At 41.8% G+C, this 22,685-nt stretch overlaps 2 protein-coding genes across 2 annotated transcripts; one reads left to right on the forward strand and one right to left on the reverse strand.

Annotated features, from left to right (window-relative positions):
• Window positions 1–1,064: 1,064 nt before the first annotated feature.
• Window positions 1,065–5,452, forward strand: LOC144701163 (elongation factor Ts (DUF810)). The gene is made up of 6 exons (XM_078572894.1): window positions 1,065–1,241; window positions 1,330–1,855; window positions 2,143–2,994; window positions 3,382–3,825; window positions 3,893–4,082; window positions 4,426–5,452. The coding sequence occupies exons 2-6, from the start codon at window positions 1,421–1,423 to the stop codon at window positions 5,337–5,339; spliced, it is 2,835 nt and encodes a 944-aa protein (XP_078429020.1). The 5' UTR covers window positions 1,065–1,241; window positions 1,330–1,420; the 3' UTR covers window positions 5,340–5,452.
• On the reverse strand, window positions 5,406–10,449 carry LOC144701164 (nuclear pore complex Nup85-like protein). The gene is made up of 18 exons (XM_078572895.1): window positions 9,908–10,449; window positions 9,453–9,552; window positions 9,272–9,376; window positions 9,046–9,129; window positions 8,742–8,813; window positions 8,605–8,661; window positions 7,960–8,079; window positions 7,686–7,886; window positions 7,471–7,581; window positions 7,353–7,390; window positions 7,126–7,282; window positions 6,732–6,833; window positions 6,591–6,647; window positions 6,368–6,514; window positions 6,213–6,283; window positions 6,037–6,124; window positions 5,890–5,946; window positions 5,406–5,703 (listed from the first exon to the last, which is right to left on the reverse strand). Exons 1-18 carry the CDS (start codon window positions 10,300–10,302, stop codon window positions 5,506–5,508), a joined length of 2,160 nt encoding a protein of 719 aa, XP_078429021.1. The 5' UTR covers window positions 10,303–10,449; the 3' UTR covers window positions 5,406–5,505.
• Between the last annotated feature and the right edge of the window lie 12,236 nt (window positions 10,450–22,685).

Raw genomic sequence — 22,685 nt, forward strand, 5'->3', positions numbered from 1 at the left:
GTATGAAGACTTTCCAAAAAAGTAGTATATATTATTTGGAAAAGTCTTACAAAGTTACTTTAGAATTTCCAGTCCAAAAATATCCTACCTCACACCATCAAACAAGCATTGATGAATGGTATTGCCAGCCTTCATTTGCATTTGTTTCTAATTTGCTTCATTGTTACCTTTGGGTTTCGAATCAGTGAGCAGCTCACAAAGCCTCAAAAAAGTGAGCTGCTCACACCAGCAGTAGTTGTTTTGCATGTGCACGGTCAAGCCCTCAATACTGCATTACAGGGTTAGGGGATTAGTCACTTTCGAAAAATATTAAATGATTAACAAAAGGGAACCATTTTTAATTCATTGGATCAGTTTTTTTCTGGCATATATATATATGTATATATATGTGTGTGTGTGTGTGTGTATTTTTTTCTTGGACAGGATGATGGAGCATGATCTTCTGTCACCTGAGAAGGCAAACAAAGCATATGAGAAGAAGCAAAGGAGGCAACAGCAACTAAGATCATGTGTCCCCATCAGATTCCCAGAGCCAAAAAGGCCCCAACTCTTTGAGAAGTCACTTTCCCTGACCAAGAACCGCGATGTCTAGGCCACGAAGAGGGTCAATTATACTGACGACGATGAAGAGTTCACTACAAAACTGAAGAAAACGAGGAACTGAGGAAGAGAAGAAGAACAAGAAGGGAAAGACGATGCTAATTTCCGACCATCAGCAAGCAAATGCATCTCACAAATAAGTTACTCGCAAATTATAAAAATTCTGATAAAAAGGTTTCAAAAGAAAACTTAAACATCCGCCAGCCTAGACGAGACATCATGAAAGGGAATAAACGGATTTCACTAATTCAAAATAATGATCATTTTCTACGTCATCCTGGCAAACGTCCGTTCGTCATCCATATGCCAAACTCTGCTGAGCTGGGTTTAGACTTTCACAGCTGTCGCCAGCGTTATCCAGACATTTGGAATGTTACACCGGGCCCACCAGGTATTTTAAAAAAATCAATAATTCCCTCTATTTACCGTGAAATAAAAAAAAAAAACTCCGCTTTCGGGGGAAATAAAAGCGAAGGCGAGAGTTCAAAAAGAGTTCAATTTCTCTCGAAGATTTGGCGATGGAGGCGAGGAAGAGGTCAAAGAAGAGCTCCTCAGCAGCCCTGGTCCTTCGCCGCTGAGCTCGGCAATCTTGACAGAACGCGGCAATCGATCGTCTTCCGGCAATGCCTCGATTCTCCGCTGTAATTTCCTCTCTCTGATGATGGCGATGGCTGACTAAATCCACGTTTTTTCGTTAGTTTATCGCCACCTTCGTTGCGTCTTCGTCAGGTCTTCCAACCACCGCTTTCCCGGCGCGTTCTTCTGCCTTGATTCCTTAGTTGCTTCGCTAGATCTCTCGATTTCTGTTGGTGATTCGAAGATGGCGAGCAATGGAAGCTCGACGGATCTGGCGTCGCCGTTTGGGGAGTTGGGGTGCAATCTGACTGCGGTGGATCTGAGGGAAACTGTTTACGAGATCTTCGTGGCTGTGAGTCGAACCACGGGGGGGAAGGCTCTGACCTACATTTCCCAGGCGGATCGATCCACGCCGGAGAAGACGCTGGCGCCGTCTCTTTCTTCGGTGTCGCCGTCGTCGGGGTCGCCTTCTCTGCAGAGAACGCTCACTTCGACGGCCGCCAGCAAGGTGAAGAGGGCACTGGGGCTGAAGAAGAAGAGCCCTGCCAAGGAGAGCAGCCCCTCGAAGCCGGCCAAGAAGCCGCTCACCGTGGGCGAGCTTGTTCGAGTTCAGCTCGGGATCTCCGAGCAGATGGACGCTCGGATCCGCCGCGGACTTCTGAGAGTCTCCGCAGGAATGGTTAGTTCTTCGTCTTCTCCTTGATTCTTCTTTCTGGATTTCGATGATGGTGCTTTGTTGATCGTCCGAACAGTAAACTATTAGGATTTTTTTGGCATTTTCTCTTGTTAGTTTTTATGGGTTTCGATGATGGTGCTTTGTTGATCGTCAGAACAGTAAACTAATTAGGAATTTTTTTGGATTTTCTCGTGTTTGTTTTTATGGGTTTCGAATGATGGTGTTTTGTTGATTGTTAGAACAGTAAACTAATGGGAATTTTTGGGATTTTCTCTTGTTCTTTGTTGCAGCTGGGCAGGCGCGTGGAATCCATGGTTTTGCCATTAGAGCTTCTTCAACAGTTCAAGCCGTCGGACTTCCCTACCCAGGAAGAGTACGCTTCATGGCAGGGAAGAAACCTTAAAATCCTCGAAGCTGGGCTACTCCTCCATCCTCTCGCCAAGCTGAGCAGATCAGACAACGCTTCCCAGCAGCAGCTCCGTCGATTAATCAGCAGTCCTCTTGAAACCGGCAAGAACTCAGAATCAATGCAAGCTCTTCGCAGCGCTGTGACGACTCTGGCATCTAGATCTCCAGACGCGTCCAACCCCGAGAAAGCCCACTGGGCAGACGGAATTCCCCTCAATCTTCACCTCTATCAAGCTCTGATGGAAGCCTGCTTCGATCGGGAAGAACGATCGCTCATCGAAGAAGCCGACGAGGTGCTGGAGATGATGAAGAAGACGTGGTCGATCCTCGGAGTCGATCAGGCCCTTCACAACCTCTGCTTCACCTGGGCCTTATTTGACCACGCCGTCGCTGCCCAAGCGGACCCGGATCTTCTCTTCACCGCGGATACCCAGTTGGCGTTGGTGGCCAAGGACGCTAAATCGACCAAAGACCCGGCTTATTCCAAGATCTTGAGCTTGACTTTGAGCGCTATCATGAACTGGGCAGAGCAGCGCCTGCTCGCTTACCACGACACCTTCCACTCCAGCAACATGGATTCAATGTACAGCGTCGTTTCTCTGGGCGTTGAAGCAGCAAAGATCCTCACTGAAGACATCTCCCAAGAGTATCGCCGCCACAGGAAGGACGTCGACGTGCCGCGAAGCCGCGTCGACGCTTACATCCGGTCCTCGATCCGCACTGCTTTCGCTCAGGCAAGTCTTTGTCTCTTCTCTTGACTGGGTTTTCGATCTGGTTGTGCTGTTCTGCTTGTTTGAAACGAACAAAACTCGCACAAAAGAACCGCACAGGGCCTTGTTCTCTGTTCTGTTCTTTTTTGTGCAAAAATTAGAACAACTCTGAGCACAAGTAGAACACTTCAAACAAAATTCGCACATTCGAACAAAATTCCACATTCGACCAAAATTCGCACAAAATGAACACACGGGTGTGTGCGATGATCGGTGCAAATTTTTTAATGTTCTGTTCGGAAAACCGAACAGAACGAACAAAATGCACACATTCGCGCAGAGTGAACCGAACAACCATGTCTAATCAGGGGTATCAGAAAAAATCTCAATTTTGGTGATAATTTGGGGCAGAGAATGGAGCAAGCAGACTCGAACAGGCGGGGGGCAAAGATATTGCCCCTGCTCTGCGTCCTGGCCAAGGACATTGGCGATCTGGCGAACAAGGAGAAGGAAGTTTACACGCCGGTGCTGAAGAAATGGCACCCACTGGCTGCTGGCGTGGCCATGGCAACGCTCCATTCCTGCTACGCCAACGAGCTGAAGCAGTTCATTTCCAGGCTGAACGAACTGACGGTGGACTCGGTGGAAGTTCTGATAGCCGCAGACAAGCTGGAGAAGGAACTAGTTCAGATCGCCGTGGAGGACGCCGTCGACAGCGACGACGGTGGCAAAGGCATCATCCGCGAGATGACCCCGTTCGAGGCCGAATCCGCCATCGCCGACCTCGCTAAGAACTGGGTCAAGGCGCGGGCCGATCGCCTCCGCGAGTGGATCGATCGTGGCGGGCTGAAAGAGGTTCGTTTCTCTCGGCTGTTCTTCTTGTGTTACAGTTTGCCATCTCGCTAACCCTTCTTCTTTAAAGGAGTGGAGTCCTGGCGCGAACAAGGACAACGTGGGGACTTCAGTGGTGGAGACTCTCCGGACCGTTGACGAGATGCTAGACTCCTTCTTCAAGCTCCCCATCCCCATGCTGCCTGCTCTTCTGCCCGACCTCCTCTCCGCCCTCGACCGAAGCCTCCAGCTCTACGCCTCCAAAGCCAAGTCCGGATGCGGTAAGGCCACACCAATATTAGACGTGGTCGTTCTGTTCTTTTTGTGCAAACTGTTTGTTCTGTTCGGTTTTCCAAACATAACATCGCACAGAGCCGTGTGCGATTCTTTTGTTCGCTTTGTGCGAATTTTGTTCTAGGTTTGTGTGAATTTGTGCGAATGTGAGAATGTTTGTTCGTTTAAAAAAAAACAGAACAAAGAACAAGGCCCTGTGTGGTTCTTTTTTGCGAATTTTTTGTTCGTTTCAAACGAACAGAACAGAACAACCATGTCTACTCACCATTCATTCCAAAGATTTTGGTTTTTTTTGTTTGTTTAACTGTGGGTCTTCTTCTTCTTCTTCAGGGACGAGGAATAGTTTTGTGCCGCAGCTGCCGGGGTTGACTCGATGCACAGTTGAGGCCAGGCTTTGGAAGAAGAAGGAGAAGCCTCAGGATGCAGCGCAGAGGAGGCCGCAGGTCAATGGTGAGGGTTCTTTGCTCGGTTTGAAGAAGCTCTGCGTCCGGATGAACACACTGAACCATGTCTTGACCGAGCTGGAGGGCCTGAGGAAGAAGACGATGACCCGCCTGCGCAACACGGAGTCAGCTCGGGCCGACGACATCAACGGGGTAGAGATCGGGTTTGAGCTGGCGAAGGCGAGCTGCCACGAAGGAATTCAGTTCCTTTGCGAGGTGATGGCGTACAAGGCGGCGTTCCAGGACCTCGGCCATGTCATCTGGGAGGGGCTCTACGTCGGGGACGTGGCGGCGACGGGGGCCGGGCCGATGGTCCAGGAGCTGGACCGGCTTCTGGAGGCAATATCCGGGGTGCTCCATCCCAGGCTGAGGAACAGGGCCTTGACAGGCCTGATGAAGGCCACATTTGATGCTTTCCTGCTGGTGATCTTGGCTGGCGGGCCAGGCCGAGCCTTTTCGGCGCAGGACGGGCAGGTGATGGAGCAGGACCTCGGTGCAATTGAGGGGCTGTTCCTGGCTGACGGCGATGGCCTGCCGGCCGAGCTGGTGGAGAAGGCCGCGGCACAGGCGCGGGCCGTGGTGCCGCTCTTCCGAGCCGACACTGACAAGCTGATCGAACGGTTCAAGAGGATGATGGCAGAGGCGGGGTACGCCGCCAAGGCCAAGCTGCCGCTGCCGCCCACCACCGGCCTTTGGAGCCCTGGTGATCCCAACACCGTCTTAAGGGTTCTCTGCCACCGCAACGACGAGGCCGCCTCTAGGTTTCTCAAGAAAACTTACAATCTCCCCAAGAAGCTCTGAATTTCATTTCCTCTGGCATTCTTTGCCTCCTCAGCATTATTTTGGATACTAGGGGCTTGACCCATGTGAATAGAAAAACTTTCCTGCCAAGTGATTAAAAAACTATAGCAAAATGCAAGAGATATACAACTTGGGTTTCTGGAAATAAGAAAGCAATAAAAGGAAATCAATAGTCCTCGAGTATTGAACGGCCAAGATTTGTGGAGAGAGCAAGATGGACGGCGTTGATGGCCTCAGGGGATAGCCCGCTGTCGCAGAAATCAGGCCGCATCCGAGCAATTGACAGCTCCTGCAGCTTTTGTAGAAGCAAGTGGGTCTCCGATGTCGTTAGCAATGGCCGTTCCCTCCAATTAAGCAACTTCACCTACATTTTGCATAATCATAGAAGATATGTAGACACAAGTTGAGATGGATGGCGTTAATCCACGTTAACTTAATATATTTTTTTCAAAAAATTCGTCAACCTCAACCGCCCTTGTTGACGATGAAGTTGATGGAAACTTTCATGTGAGGAAAATTAAAAGTGGCAGTGAAATTAATGGCAGCTCACCGAATCATGGAGAAGGGGCAACCAGAAGCGCTGTGGTGTGGATGGGTTCTTAATGAGCTGTACAAGGACACGAAGAAATTAGAACAAAAAAAAGTACTTCAGAGCAGTCAATATGCTGGAAAATTGTAGCGTTTCTGGTCTACCTACCTGCACGAGGGTTTGGACAGACTCTCTGGCGACACTCGAGCTCGTTTCTTCTTGGACTCTGTGGAGAGATTTCTTGAAATCTCTATACCTGCAAAAATGAAAAAGGAAGACAAGATTAACACTTTAAACGTCACAAGCTTCTAAAAACTCATTTCATTGAATTAGAAAAGCAGGACCTGTGAAGAAAGTCAAGACCTCCCGCACTCCCAACTTGTCCTCCAAGCAGCTCAATTAATCCTTCCCATTGCTGCGAAAGAATGATATCCAGCCTTCAGGGTGCGCTTGAAAAAGATAATAATCCTAAAGCTTTCTCAGAAAAAAAACTATCTACCTTGAAACTATCATCAGATATTGACTTCCCGATGCAATCAAACAACTGCTGCGCAATTTTGCTGAGACGGAGTTCGTCCCGGGCTTGTTGAAGCCAGAAGATCCCGAAACCCTTTCTGCCATGCTTCCAGTGGTACACTCCCGCTATCTAAAAGGAAGCATGTAAATAAAATTAATTATTTTTCCATAATTTGGAGAAATTTTGCATACTTGTTTATCATTACCTTCATCATATTCAAACTGATGGTTTCAAGTTCGTAAAGGCGACATAACTCCAGAGCCTGACCAAAAAATACAATGACAGATTAAAACAAAGCCAACAATATTTCCGGGAGAATGAGAGGGTAAAGTGCACGTAATACAACCTTGAGAAATACACGATAATGTTGAACTGGTAGCGCAGATAACAAATTTTCCAACAAGCCCAAACCTTGCTTTGGGCAAGATGCTAAATAAGTTGGAGCAATCTGTAAAAACAGAGAGAAATTGATGCCCATGAAAAACCAGCGCCATTTTTCTAAGAAACCATCATCAAGGGTAAAAGGAAAAAACAGAAGAGCTTACACTAAAATAAATGAAAATAATAATATCACACGGGCAGAAAGTTGAATAAATCAATAAAGATTACCCGTAATTTTTAATAATTAACACTGCAAGGTTCAAAAAATGTACACGGATAACCAAATTATATTCCTAGAAGCATACAATTCATGAAATTTTCACAAGTAAACACACAGGTGACAACAGATTAAGAGTTACCTGCCATGTAAAAGAATGTGACGCTAAGAGCTGAGCATAAATCAACCTGTGGAGTTCTTCGATACTGATTCCTCCCAGGTTATAACGCTCTTCGCGCAGCATCGTCTCTGATTCCTTGTTTCCATGCGACAGCAATTCAATCGCGTGCACAGCCATCCTATGACAAAACGACAACATTAAATTCACCAACATTTAATTTGATAATAAGTGTGACAATAATCTCTCACCAAGAACCAAACTTGTTTGCGCACTCAGCCAGAACAACCTGAAAGTTTTCAAGAGAAAATGTCAAACTACTCCAGACAAAGATTAAAAGGACAAAGACCGAAAATAAAGTATCCCAGCCTCGGTATTGTCTCCAAGAACACCAAGTAGGATCCCACATAGTCCACTGTAGCTGACTGCTGGCTTCATTTGTATGCACTTTTGAGCTAAACTGTACATTTCTTCTAAACCCTGGGTAGAAAAAAGTTGTTTCCCACATTATAAAAAAAACTTGTAGCAAATTAATAGCTGGTAGATTTCAAAGCATCAAAAAGAACAAGAAAATGAGCAGTTACCATCGTGAACGGCTGAATAAAGAGAAAATGAGCCACGTAAAGCTCAATCCAATGATAAGTTAATTCATTAAGACAACTAAGTTGACCCAGCATAATCCGAAGAAGGTTCCTTAGGCCCTCTCTAGTTTGGTTGTGGGAACATTGGGTCCAGAATGCACTGTAATCTAATTTACTGACTTGGCCTCGCCATTTTTCCCAAGCCTGTAGTTAAAAAACGGAACATCACACATTTGAGACAGATATGAAGATGACAGAATCTCAAACGAGCTGATACCTTGACGAAATCCGATCTGTTTCTGTAGCATTGGCCCAGTTTACCACTTGGCAAGTCAGGTCTCAATCGAGGCATGGATGAAACAAGGAGAGCAACTGTCTCCACAAGTCCGTTCTCAGTCTGCAAAAGGAAGCTTCAGTCATGGAGACGCTAAAAGAAGCTTGTTACATTTACGATACAGCTGAGACAAGGCAGAATGCTAGGTTACGTATACTTAAATCAGTAGTGCGACCAAGGTAGGCTCCTTGATATGCAAGGATGGGCTAAGGACGCCAGACCAGGGTTAAATAATACATAATCCACAAATGCCACAGGATATTAAAATACAGGTCCCCTGCCATTCGTCACAGACGTGGAACTGGCTAGAACCTTGACGCAGATCATCGAGAGTAACTTCTCAATGATATACAAGCTATCAAACGCAACTCTGATCTCCAAAAGACGGAATTGATAATACCATAATAATGCACATTACAGGGAAAAAAAAAGTGTACAAACACCAACGAAGATCTTCCACTGCCACAACTTCATGGTTCAAAATCTTATGATTCACATTTTCCGAGGCAATGAGCCTCTAATTTTTACATGAACCTCAAAAATTCCTCCAATGAAACGACAGTTTCAAAATAGAAATGTTATGCATACCTCTCGATCATCCAACTGGTCCGGTTGATATGAACCATGCAATCTTAACAGTTTCACCTGGAAAAGCAAAAAATAATGTGAGCTTACTCCTTTGTAGCAACGGTGCTCCAGAAATATAAAAGAGAAAAGGCACCCACCACAATATCAAGCCAACCAACTGCCAACGCTGATGCTATTCCTTCCCAGTAGTCCGCATCATTCTCAATAACCTAGATAATCGTAGCATTATATCAAATCAAATACTCATTTGACGTTTGAATCTTTCGGATCATGACAAAGGACACATTTTTTAATCATTGGCTATTTAATGAGCCCCCTGAAATTGTCTCAGAAAGAAAAGTAGCTTATAAGCCCTCGTGAACAAACCAAAGAGAGCATAAGGAGCAATACAAAATATAAAATGAAAGTTTCAGGTCAGAAGTAGGCCAGCTGCATCAATACCTGAAGGTCAACGAGTTTTCTCTGCAGAGACACAAGTTTCGAGTGTACTGTCGGTTCTGTTGTAGAGAGAAGACCATCATAATCCTGAAAATATTAACACCAATCAGACCTACAGGGCGTGGCAATTAACAAGGTTTCTATGATTAAACTGTCAATGGTGGCAAAGCTTAAACTTCAATCTATATGAGAAAAGGTAGCCGCAAAAGAGCAGGAGGAAGAACATTACTGCTAACCAATCAACAAGTTTTTCAGGAACCCAAGCCTTAGACTCAGCGTAAAATATTTCAACAATACCCCACGCAGCTCTCAAAGTCGTGTCGTTTCCAATAGGCTGCAAAATTGAATACTTTCAGTACTATCAGTCGAACTACGAGACAGGCACGTCAGGATTTTCAAGAAGCAATTACCTCAACGACCAACTTTGGGTCCTCAATGACTGATTCAGAGGGCTTTCGTTTTTCCAAAAGATCAGCTATTTGGCTACTGAAATCCATGATATGTTGCCACCTGCCTCGTCAAATGCCACAAAAAATAAGACAAGGAATAATTAGCATTTTACTAGGACCAAGGCCCACGCCCAATTCAACATTGCTCTCAAAAGTTAAGAAATAGCCACCCAAGACAGATTATTGAAAACGTAATATTTTAGTTCATCAAGCAATCAAGACAAATTTTCACCGAGCAGAAACAAATTTTCATCAAAGAATCAAAATTTCCACCAATCTAAACGACGTGATAGTCGGATTGAGGAGGTCGTTAAGGACGAAGAATCTGGTAGAGAGAATCACAATCCTTGAAATTAATTTAAAACAGGGAGAAAAATACAACAATCAAAGCGAACCGCATTAATTTAAACACATACCCCTCGGCGATGGAAGAAGAGAACCGCATTCTGGAGGCAGCAATCAAAGCGTTCTTCCTGCCCTGAAGCAACGCGAAGGCGGGAACCGACCCGTAAGCGACCCGTCGTTGCTGGGCCTCCGTACTCGCCCCTCTCGTCTCCCCCTGAAGCTGGACTTCAACTACGACGCCACCCGGCTGATCCTCTCCGCGCCGGGATCCATCGTCTTCTCCAGCTCCCGGGGTTGCGCGCTCGCGCAGGCAAGCTACATGGAGGAGGTTTCCCCTCGACCAGGCGACGTATACGCGGAAAATCGGGGGCTTGAGGCCATGGCGGACGGTGTACTCGACGGGATCGTCGACCTGCGACGAGAACGGCAAGACGGCGTCGCTTGGCTCCGACGGACGGCCCGGCATTGGCAAGATCAAACGACAATGGCGATCACCGCGAACGATCTCCCTCCTCGACGAGATCAGCCGATCGATTTTGCAGAAGAAGCCGCTGCGGGGTTTCGAGAGGGTTTTCCGATGTTCTTTCTCGCTCGAAGAAGCAAAGCCTCGTTTATTTTTAAAAAATGATGTTTATTATGCTTTGTTTAATCAAAAACTTTATACTTGCAACTAACATTTTCTTCCTCATTGTTAATATATTACATTTCTTTCTTTTAATGTCTTTTGATATGTGTCATTATTATGTTTTCTTCCTCGTTGAAAGGGTTCTACATTGTTCTTGTTTTGTAGAAGAAGCAGGCGGTGTATATTTAGAATTAATAATTACATTTTGTTTCAGGTCTTTTGATCATTTCCAAAACATACTGTGTCACTGTAGTGTTTATTCCACATTAGAAGGATTTTCCCTTGTTCTTACTCCCTGGAAGAAGCAGCCATCGTTATTTAGAAATAATATCTATTTTTAGTTTTAGGTCTCCTGGTCACTCCCAAGCCTTAAAAAGTGTCATTATTTTTTGTTGTTTTTCCTCGTTAGGTGTTAGGCCTGACCGGTAGGAAGGGTAAGGTTTAAAAACATTAATTTGTGTTTTTAAAATTTTAATTACCATCTTATCAAAAGAAATACCATACTTATATTATTTATCCGAAATACTGTACATTTGAATTACATCAAATCTTAATATAAATTTATGAAAAGTGTACCATTCAATCGTAATTATGTAATTCTTTTGTTCTCGTTGCTGTAAACACGATTATTTGCACTTTATTTGTTTAATTATTCAACTTATTTATTTTAACTGTAATTTACGATACTTGAATTTTAGGTTACATTCTTTAATGTTTTTTACATTGTTAAATTGGAATCACCAATATTTTCATGCATTAGTTTGGTGAACAGTTTCTTAAATGCAGTTAATGTATAATGCACTAAGACTCTTAAACGTGTATCAGACAAGTTAAGTTAAAACACTCACACAATTTAAAATTTTTTCATCTCTTAAATGTTGTTCGTTATATTACTTATAGCTAAGTCTATAATTAAGGCTTTGTTATGTCATCTCTAAATCATATTTTTCTAATCAATTTAGTCAATTATTTTCTCTGTTCCCAAGTTCTTTCCCACTTGTAGATCATCTATTGAACCCCTACTTTATTCCTTTATGAGATCCTCCACCTTCACACTATCCCCATGAGTCATATCACTAATTTATTATCCCCTCTCTCTCTCTGATGTTTTCTATACATCCATCAAATTCAAGAACACACATGGCCTATAAAATTTATATCATATTTACTCTATTTCTATTTTTCTAATACCTAGAGTTGAGCATCTTCTTGTAAGATTCATTTCTATATTCTTTGATGTTTTCCTTTAGAACTCCTTGGTGACTAATAGATTGGTTTTTCTATTTTTAAACTCGTTTAGTTTCATAATTAATTATTCCATTCATTTATATTTTTAACTTGTTTCTAAGGAGTAGATTCTAAATTTGAGTAGACGTTTCAACATACATTGCGATTTTTCTGGAGAGTGCATTTTCTCCATATAGTGATGCCTCTAATATATAATTATCTCTCCAGCTTGCATTCTCTGAATCCATATTTTGATCATAGTATCTTTATCTTCAGTTTTTTTCCCCATTAATTTTCATGTAGTTATATATAAAATTTGATATTTATGATGTTGTATTAATCAAAAAATACTTTCGTACCTTGTTTTAATTTATTTTGGAGTTCACATATTTTCGTACAAGGGCACATTATGATTTTCAATATAAATCTAGAAAAATATACTTTAATCTTCAATTTTTTTACAGTTTCATGAATTATCATCTTCAATAATTTATATTTAAATTATAGGAATTATTCTCTCTTATTTTATTTTATTTTCTCCCTAAATCATATATACAATGAATTTAGGTTTATGATATGTTTTATTTTAGATCTATCACATTGAAACAAAATTTTCATATTTATTTTATTGATTATTTTATGTTATTATTAATTAAACATTTTTCGATAGCATGGGTTTGTATAGTTTTTAGGATATTTTTATTTGAATGTTTTATGATATTTATAATTGACATTAAATTGATCATAATTTTTTTCTACTTAATTTAGATTTCCATTTCTATAGATCATTCCTTTTCTGCAGAGTACATTCCTAAATTTTGTATGAATTATCAATTTTTATAAGGATCATAATTTTTATTATTTATAAGTGTAATTTATCATATCATTTTCTTAATATTATAATTTCAATGTTAAATTTGTTAGAATGCTTTTTTGAGAAATCAAATTTTCATCTAATAATATTTTTTCTGAAAAATAGTTATTCGTCCTATTCATTTTTATAAACGAATCTTTTATTGCGGAATATATTTTTAAGTTAAATTAAATATTGTAGAATTTGGAATTTGATTCTCATTTTTTCATTTTTGTTTCTATTGTATTTTTTTATTTGTAGAATTTGGAATATTGCATTTAACAATCTATCTCCAAATTCTTTTATTTACTGTTGTGTTATGTTTTGTATGTTTTTCTCTTTATTTGCATATGGAATGTTTCTCGAAAGATGATAATGTTTATTTTCAATAACATTTCAAGATATGATTCAAATTATTATTATTATTTCTATCATTATCCTACTTATTTTACCTTCATTTATTTTTTAACCATTTTTTCAAGTAATTTATTTTTTGATTCTGTTTAATTCTGAAATGTTTTTCTTTGTAACTAACATCTAACTTAAGTAGATCTTAGACACCTTGGGAAAATTAATTCATGAATTTTGAGAAGGAGCATGTGAGACATTATATATGGTATGGGAAATGATGTATTATTAAAAAAGATAGTGCATGCACCTATAAGGCGCCCAAAGTATGCGGCATTCCTGCACAGAGGCTTGCGTCCTAGCCGTGGGGACATGTCTGTGCGTTTGACTCACTATTTTGAGATTGAGTCCTTTAGTGCAATGCCACAACACGCACTACAGACGGCGACGTACGACCCTAATCTTTTAAGCCATCACCCTTGTAGTGCATGTGGCCGTCGGTGCTTAAGCGTGACGGATCAGGGAAGGCCTATGCGTGCTGGGCGCGCGGTCTGCCGAGAGCACGCGTGCAGGTGCCAAGCGCATCACATGTGTGTGGGACACGCAAGCAGGGTGGCAATGTAGCGATGCTACGTGTAGAGTCATGCGGGTGAGCCGCGCGATTGCGCACATGCTGCATGCATCACGTGTGCAGACGTGGGACAAGAGGCATCTTGCCAGGAGATTAAGGCACTAGCATAGAGAACACTGAGATGGTCTGGACGTGCGGCGGCCCCGTGGGTAGTGTTGAGTGCGCAACACCCTGTTTGAGGCGTCGGATGCAGCGGCGTTGTGCAGTCTGTGCGTGATGGGTGTCAGCGCAGGTGCTGGTGGCATGTTGGATCGTCAAGGTTGGGATGGCGTGTGTGATCGCCAGACCCACGGGCGTGCAGCGCCTGGCCTGGGGGCATGTGTGTAGCGATAGGGCTGGTGGGTGCACGTGCGCGGATCGACATGCCTCAAGGCGCAAGAACGACACTACCAAGGCGCGTTGCACCTTGTCTTGTTACTTTGGTATCATCCCTCGTCTTCCCCCATGTAATGATCATGACTACGATGTAACCTCCTTATGATATTAATGTAATGATCCTATTCCTCGATGGGGCTGCACTCCCATCCTCTTCCTCTAACCCCTTCTATGTATACTTAAGCTATTGCGAAGGCTTTCGCTGTAAGAGATCAAGGTTGCTCAATGTTCTGCTCCAAACACTAAGGCCGACACGCGCCAAGTTTGAGCATTGGTCCTAGCTTGATATTTGACCATGTGACAATTGATATCAAAGCTAGGTTGGGCTTCTTCAGCCTGCGTTCTGAACCTGTTGGATGAGAGATGGAGTTTGGAAGGCACTCCAAGTCACTTGAAGAAAGACGCCTAAAGGCAAAACAACATAGGCAGGAATTTCACCTATCGCAAAAGAATTGGGCTTGAAGACCCAAGTAGACAAAAATCAGGATGTAGTAAGCTCGGAGCTTGAAGACCAGAAGACAAAATTCAGGTAGAAGCATGACTACTTACGAGACACTATCCATGAACTTATGGACATGGTGATGTCCCTAAAACTTGAAATGGCAGAACTTTGACGGGCCAAAGGCTCCAAGGCCCAACCTAATGGAGGAGTGGAAAGAATTACAATGCCACCCCAAAAGTTCAACATCGCCCGTAAGGAGGAGGATGTGGCAGACTTCTTGTATGACTGTGAAAGATATTTCATAATCAACGGCACATCAGGGGAGAAGAAGGTCTTATAGGCCAGCTGCTTCCTCACGGAGGATGCCAAAATATGGTGGCGCTAACGTTTAAGGGACAGAGATCGGCCACCAACTAAATTCTAGTATTTGTACGGGAAATCAAAGAGAACTTTATGCCATACAACACTGCATGGATGGCAAGGGGAGAGTTCGACAACCTTTGGATGTCCGGTACTGTGAGAGAATATGCAAATCAATTTTCTTCCATAGTCACTAGGATTACCAATCTATCGAACGGGGACAAGTTGTAACCCTTTGCCAAAGGACTCCCCCACTAGGCCCAAACAGAGCTAGAGAGGAGGCACTGTCAAGACATTAAGACTACCTACCAAATTGTGGAGGGACTAGTAGACATCTGCTCCAAAAGAATTGGAAAACCAGAAGAGAAATCTGGGAAGTGGAGCAAGCCGCGCCCAAAGCGGACTAAGACACCTTCAGCCCTAGCCTATAACGGTTTGAAGAGAAAGTTTAAATAGAACTACGGCAAGAGCCGCGACAAGGGCAAGAACCCAAGACTAGTGAAGACAACCCTAGGGGGTGGGGACAGCAAGTTGGCATGCTTCGCATGTGGAGGCCCCCATTTCATGAGGGATTGCCCCCGAGGTGCGGGAGCGGCCACTAACGTTAATGTGATGGTCTTGCCCCCGTCCAAGCCGGACATTCCCAGGGGTAGCAGCATGGCGACACTAAACCATCTATAATGTCTGTCGGCATTGCAGGGGGGTGCTCCGGTCCAGTATGAGGGTCTCGGTCTCCTACATGTACCGGTACTCGTAAAAAATAAACCCACCACGACCATGGTCGACACTAGGGTGACACACAACGTCCTCGCAGGAAAGGAGGCAAGATGACTTAGCTTGAAGCTCTCCCCGAGTACGAGGAAGGTCATGGCCATCAACTTGGAGGCGCGCGACATCGTCGGCCTGGCCAAGGGGGTATTGTTGCAAGTGGGAATGTGGGAGGGCCAAACCAACTTCATGGTGTCCCCCATAGATGACTTTGCGATCATCCTGGGTCTCAACTTCCTGATGGAAGCCCGTGAGGTTGTGTTTCCCCAACACCGTGACATATTTCTCCCTGAGGGATCTCACACATGTTTCATGAGAGAACAAGGAGTCCAGAAATTGCGAGACACAGCCCTGTTGTCTGCGATGCAAATCAAGGATGGCTTAAAAGAGGGGGAAGAGACCTTCCTCACCACCATACGAGGGCCAACACCCAAAAAATAAGTGCAGGGGTGCGCACCATCCCTTCTAGCTGTGCTCAGTTGGGGTGACAACAACAACGGCAATAAGCTTGACGCTGCTATGGGTGGGCTATTGATAAGTCCAAATTTAGGGGTTTTATGTCGTTATTTTGATTCAGACTTAACCAACAATTTTTGTGAAAATTTTCCACTTAAATACTCTATAATTAATATAGGGCAAGTAAGGGGTCGATCCACAGAGAGACAGAAATTTAATTTTAGAATTTTTCTCAAGCTTGGAATGAAGGAAGTGAGTTTAAAATTGAGAGATATAATTTGCGATATTTTTTATGGATTTTTAGTCAATTTATATAAAGTCCTATTATCTGAATTGAAGCAGAAATACAAAGAAAAACATAAAAATATTTTAGACTAATTTTCATAATTTTAATTGACACTATAAATACGAAATAAATATTTTTTGAATTTTCTTGAATTTAATTAACACCAAAAAATACAAGAAATATTAAAAACGAGAGTTAAATATTTTTAAAGAAATTTTTAAGATGTTAAAATACTGAATACTGATTATATTAATTTTAGGGATTTTCTCCTCATTTTTCGGAATTTTTAAATACAGAAAATAAGGGAAATACCTTTATCAGCTACAGGCGGCGGCGACGGCGGCAGCGGCGTAGCGGTGACAGAAGCTGCGACTGCGGCAGGGGCGGACTAGATGGTCCGGCGGTCCTTGTGTGGCTCTTATAGGGCTGGCCTTAGAGGGTCAGCTGAATTTGGCTAAGTCAAGACAGCCAAATGGGCTAAGCCCTATTGAGCTTGACCCAATATGGTCATGACAGTCAATTTGACTAAGTACTACACACTCCACTTTTTTTGCCCTAAATGATGGAATTCAAATACAATTTTTTTTTTTGAAATTTGAAATGAAGAATGAAGGGTGATCTATAGAGAGAGTGTAATGGATTTTAGAGAGAAAATAAATGGTTTTAGAGAGAGAAAATAATTGAAATGAAAAGATAGAGAGAGAAAATGAAGAGAGGGTGTAGAAAAAGTTTGAGATAGAATTTGAAGGTGCAAATGGAGGATACATTTTATGAAATTTTGAGAGGATGAACTAGGAACATGTAGGAAGATTTAGAGAGAGAATAAAATGATTCTAGAGAGAGAAAGTAGGGAAAATTGAATGTTTAGAGTGAGAAAATGATGGATTTTAAGGGTAAATGGATGGATGATAATGTGAAAATGGAAACCTAGTTTCCTGAACCTCAATGCAAGTCTGGTGAGGCCTCAATACTTCCTCTCAAGTCTGGATCCTTATATTTTTCCAGGATCAGGTGTTTTTCAATGCAAACAAGAGATGAGATTGAATGAAAACTTCAACAAACTTACATTAAGTAGGTTGAACAACCTGGATTCTAAAATATGCCTTGTCCTGCTGGCCTGCCACTTTCTAGAGCATGTCTAGAATGAGAGAAGTGAGGGCGGAAAAGAGTATTTATACATTTTAAGAATGATTAAAATGCCCCTTTGGGCGTTTTCTATTCTCTTTTTTTGCCATTTTGCATCTTTTTCTCCCTTGGTTCAGAGCTTTGCCTTTTAATTTCCTTCTTGTTTATTTTGTAAGTGTTTGAAGGCCTAATAGTTAGGTCAGGTCGTGGCCCGATCCCCTTTGATTTCTCTCTTAAAAGCCCACAACATTGTTTCATCATTTCAGCCCATTTTGAACTAAGCTCCCAAAAATTCTCCAATTTCCTAAGAACTGTATCTTCTAACTCCTGTAAATTTCTGCACATTTGGAACTATAAAATAATCATCAGTAATCAAACTTATTGACTTCATAGAAGTCAATGAAGTTAGTGAAAAATACTCATAATGTGCAAAAGTTGGAATTTCTAGCTAATGTATAAATATTTGGTTAATTCAAATAATAACATGGTAAATTATAAATTAATGAGACAAAAACATATATAATTTATGAAAATAAATGTGCATATATCATATTATGAGCTACTGGGGCTGGTAGCGCACGTATTGCGGGAGTTTGCTAGAGTGGTGCCCGCGGAACTCCCAACAAGATTACCGCCCAAGCATGATGTGGACTATGACATCAAATTACTTCCGGGTACCTGTCCGCCTGCCCGGGTGCCATACAAGATGACGTCGGCCTGCCTGGAGGAACTACGAAGACAACTGCACGAACTATTGAAGAATGAACTAATCCGATTGTCCAAGGCACCCTTTGGGGCACTAGTCCTCTTCTAGAAGAAAAAGGATGGGTCGCTCTGGCTCTACATAGACTATGGAGTGCTCAACAAGGTAATAGTGAAAAATAAATATCATGTCTCGAATGCCGAGGACTTGTTTGACAGGCTCGGGGATGCTCGCTTCTTCTCGCGGATAGACTTGAAGAGCGAGTACCACCAGGTGCAAATCAAGGAGGGAGATGAGCCGAAGACTGCCTGTGTTACTCGCTATGGCTCTTTTGAATTCCGCGTCATACCCTTTGGACTCATAAACACTCCGGAAAAATTTTGTTGTCTTATTAACAATATTTTTTAGGAGTATATCGATGATTTTCTGATGGTGTACTTAGACGATATTCTTGTATACAGCCGAAGCTTGGATGACTATGTGAGACACCTGAGGAAGGTGATGACCAAGCTGAAGGAACGCAAGTTCTACCTCAACTTGAAGAAATGTAAATTTTCCTTGCAAGAAATTGAGTTCCTTGGACACCTAATCGAGAGGGCAAGTGTGTGCATGGATCCCTCTAAGGTGAGGGCTATTCGGGACTGGATAGTGCCAAAAGGAGTACCCCAATTGGGGTCCTTCCACATGCTAACCAATTACTACAGGATGTTTGTCAAAGGCTTCTCCCGACTAGCTGCTCCAGTGACAAACTTGTTGAAGAAGGATGCGAAGTGGCAGTGAACGGACTGTTGCCAGAGAACATTCGACGAGTTGAAGAAGGCAGTCTCTAGTGATCCAGTTCTCTGACTACCCAAGTTTGACAAGTCGTACGAGCTACATACTGATATTTCTGATTTTGCACTTGGAGGTGTCGTGGTGTAGGATGGACACCCCATGGCTTACAAGAGCCGAAAGTTGAACAGCGAACAAAGAAGATATTTGGTACACGAGAAGGAGATGACAGTCATGGTACATTGCCTAAGAATATGGCGCCACTATCTCCTTGGAGGTAAGTTTGTGGTCTACATTGACAATGTGGCCACCAATTGCTTCGAGTCCTAGAAGAAGTTGACCCCTAAGCAAGCCAGATGGCAAGACTTCTTGGCGGAGTTCAACTTCAACTTGATGTACAAACCAGGGCATACCAATCAAGTTGGCAACACCTTGAGCCGCAAAGAACCAGAGGTTTTTGTGGTTGCACTTTTAGCAGTCCAAGGAAGCATCTTATATGATATCAAGTTGGTGTTGAAAGAGGATCTAGAAGTTGTTTGCTTTACCAAGTGCATTAGAACGGGTGAGACGAGGAGATTATGGATTAAAGAAGATATAATCTATGTGAGTGGAAACCGACAGTATGTGACGCATGCGGGTGGGTAGCGCCGCAAACTCCTCTACGAGGCACATGACGCACCCCATGTCAGACACCTAGGACAAATGATAACATGCAAATAGAAGCTAAAATAAGTGCACATTTCATCATATTTTTGGGCTTTTAATGCATAAGAACATTAGTTTTCAAGCATGTTATCATGATTCTAGGTTTAAATAATAAATTTCTTGAATTGCAAGTTAAAGAATACTTTTAATCAATATTTTGGTTAGTTCTTACACTTAAAATGCTTCTAAGATGAATTTTTAAACAAAATTAGATAATCAATCGACTCATTTCTATAAATAAAAATAAAAGAAACAAATTAAATAAAATTTAGAAATTAAGAAAATCATTTTAGGTGTGAATAAACATTTTTTTGGGATTTATTCCAGTTACTTTCTAATTACAAAGCATTTTTTTTATTTAAATTGGCCCTTATTAGGCCAGTTTTGGCGCTCACGCGAGTGTTACATAGCGCAGGGCATTCAGGACAAGCGTGGACCAATCGTAAGGAAGTGCTGTATTTTCGGTGTGCTACACGCACATGTGCTGCGTCGTGCGTGTCGCGCACTACACGCACGACACACAAACATTTGACGGCCAATCGCATGCAGCTTAACTCGCTGCGTGCGACGCAGCGAGTTAAGTGCATATATGGCTTTAGGCGAGTTATCTTCCGTGTGAAGCGCGCACACGCAATGCCGTACGCACAAAAGATAACCCATACGCGATACCATTCTATCGAATACACACATGTGTTGTACGCCCTGCGTGCAACACATCCAAGAAAGAAAACATAACGGAAGCGGAAGAACAAGTTCTTCCGATTCCGCGGCGATAAAGGAGAAAAATGGAGAAATTATTCATCATTCTTGATTGTTCAAGCTGAAGGAAGGATCGCCTAGCCTCCCTCAAGACTGAAGAATCGCCAGGAGCGATTTGGAGACAGATTGGAGCAGAATCCAAAATCGAGTTCAAACCAAAATCGGGGGAAAATCTTGGCGTTCGTTGCTCAAGATTGGCTCAGATTGACTCCCAGATAGCTTATGGTACATCTAGGTCTATCTGTCTTTAATTTTTGCACCGTATTTCATCGTTAATTTTCTGAAATTTTCAGTCATCTCATGCTTGCCGTCGTTCGTTTTCATGTTCCAATGTTGCTCATTTAGCTTGTAAATTTTTAGTTCGTTTTCAGATTATTCTACCTAGATCGATTACCAACATCCTATTTTTAATCACTTTTGTTCGATCAAATCAAGAAAATTTTAATCTCTTGCCTCTGAAATTCAGCAAATCGTGAATCCAATTTATGATTTGCTGTTTCAGGACATGTCTACAATTTTAAATCAATTAGTATAAAATGAATAATAATAGCAATTCTTAAAACCCTATATCCGTGAGAAATCAGTCAAAATAAAATACAAGCTAATACAAAATTTTATCTTAGGCTTGCTAGTCCATGATAAATTTTAATGCATCCTTTTGATGGATTTTCTTCTCTAACTAGTTTCTAATTGACTAAAAAGAAAAAAAATAACAACATCCAAACCGAATTCAGTATCGAGGTTAAAAAACAAGTTACGCATATTTCCAGTGAGCTGATGATCTAGACATGAGTTACACTTATATCCGAAGAATCTAAGATTCATTGGTTACTTAAACAAGTCATTAGGGGATTAGTTAGTAACTCTCGTCAAGGATTGCTAACTAATCATAAACTCTATTAGAAGTAAGATAATCATAGCTGTTCAAACTTGAGAATTAAAGTCCAATTTAAAGAAAACTGAATTTTTCTATCGCCTCCCTAGGGTTCGACCCCTTACTCATGCATTAAGGGAAAAACAAATTTAGTGATTAAGCTCGAAAAAATCCCTAAAATAACGACATATATAAACGTAATTTTTGAGCTTATCAACAAGCGCGAATGCTTGCGCTCCTGTCCAGCAGCTATCACTGGACATGAATGGAATAGGGTGTAGAGGCTTATGCCCATTCATGATTGGTGTGTCGACAAGATAAGATTGAGAAGGCCAAGGCTGCAGGAATGCTGGAACCTATCCCAAGAGTGAGTCGATTGTTGGAGTCCATCTCAATGGATTTCAACACTTGCCTTCTATGTGGGTGGGCATGATGTTATTTTGATGGTCGTGGATCTTTAAACCCCACAAGGATCATCCATCTTGCCCCATTATTCGTCGTATAAACACTTATGTTAGGTTAAGTTGGCTAAGGGATGACCTAAGAGGGGGGAATGGTGAATTAGGTCCTTAAAATTTTATTCATTATAATCTAGTTAATTTCTAGAAGTATGTTCTACTCATCTACGGAACTACTTAGAGGATAGGGCAAACACTGTTAATTTTTTGTAAATCTTCAGCAACTCCTTAATGTTGTCCATGGGTATCCAACTGAGTTGATGATAAAGGCTAACCAGGTATGTGTGAATTCCCCCTAGAAAATATTTGTAAATAAGCCTTTACAGGATACCAATAAAATAGAATTTTGTTGAAGCTACGTCACCCCAGACCTCCCAAAATTATCCATAGAGCAACGATACTTGACCTCCTTTGGCATGGCCCCCAAAGCCTAATAGGATACACTTAAATCTATCTATATTTAACTAATGCAAACGCTCACAGAAATGCTTCTAATTTAAATCAAGTAGCTTTCAATAAAAATTCAATAAGAAATAATCAGGAAAGTTATTTCAGTGGAAAATACTTCAAATAAACTTTGACAAGATCGCTTAAAATAAGTTGCTTTTACCAATCTTCTGATTCTCTTTGTCTCTTCTTCCTATCTCTATCTCCTTTTATGTTGATCCAGATTTAAGTTTTTGAAAAATAAATTTACTACCAATTCAAAATTGCTCGTTTAAAATCTTTTTCTAGAACGTTTGCTTGTCTCCTCCTCCTCTTGTATGTAAATCAAAAATATTGCTAAAAAAATCATGAATAAAATATCTAAAAATTAAGAGAATATGAGAATAATCAGGAGTTATATTTGTGTTTATTCTTAGAGGGATTTTCCTTTCTGCTATGATTTTGCAATGCTCTACTTTCTTCCCATATAACTTCTTCAACTAAAGGTTGCTCACAGCATGAATTCTAGCATACAATATTTTCTAACTTAAGTTCCTCCAACCTTCACCAAAAGACATGATTTCATATCCTATAGATTTGAGATAATGCCTATAAATTTCAATGAAAGGTCAGATCTGATGCTTGGTCTTTGTAGTG

The sequence above is a fragment of the Wolffia australiana genome, chromosome 3 (genome assembly GCF_029677425.1).
Source record: "Wolffia australiana isolate 7733 chromosome 3, ASM2967742v1".
NCBI classification, from domain to species: Eukaryota; Viridiplantae; Streptophyta; class Magnoliopsida; order Alismatales; family Araceae; genus Wolffia; species Wolffia australiana.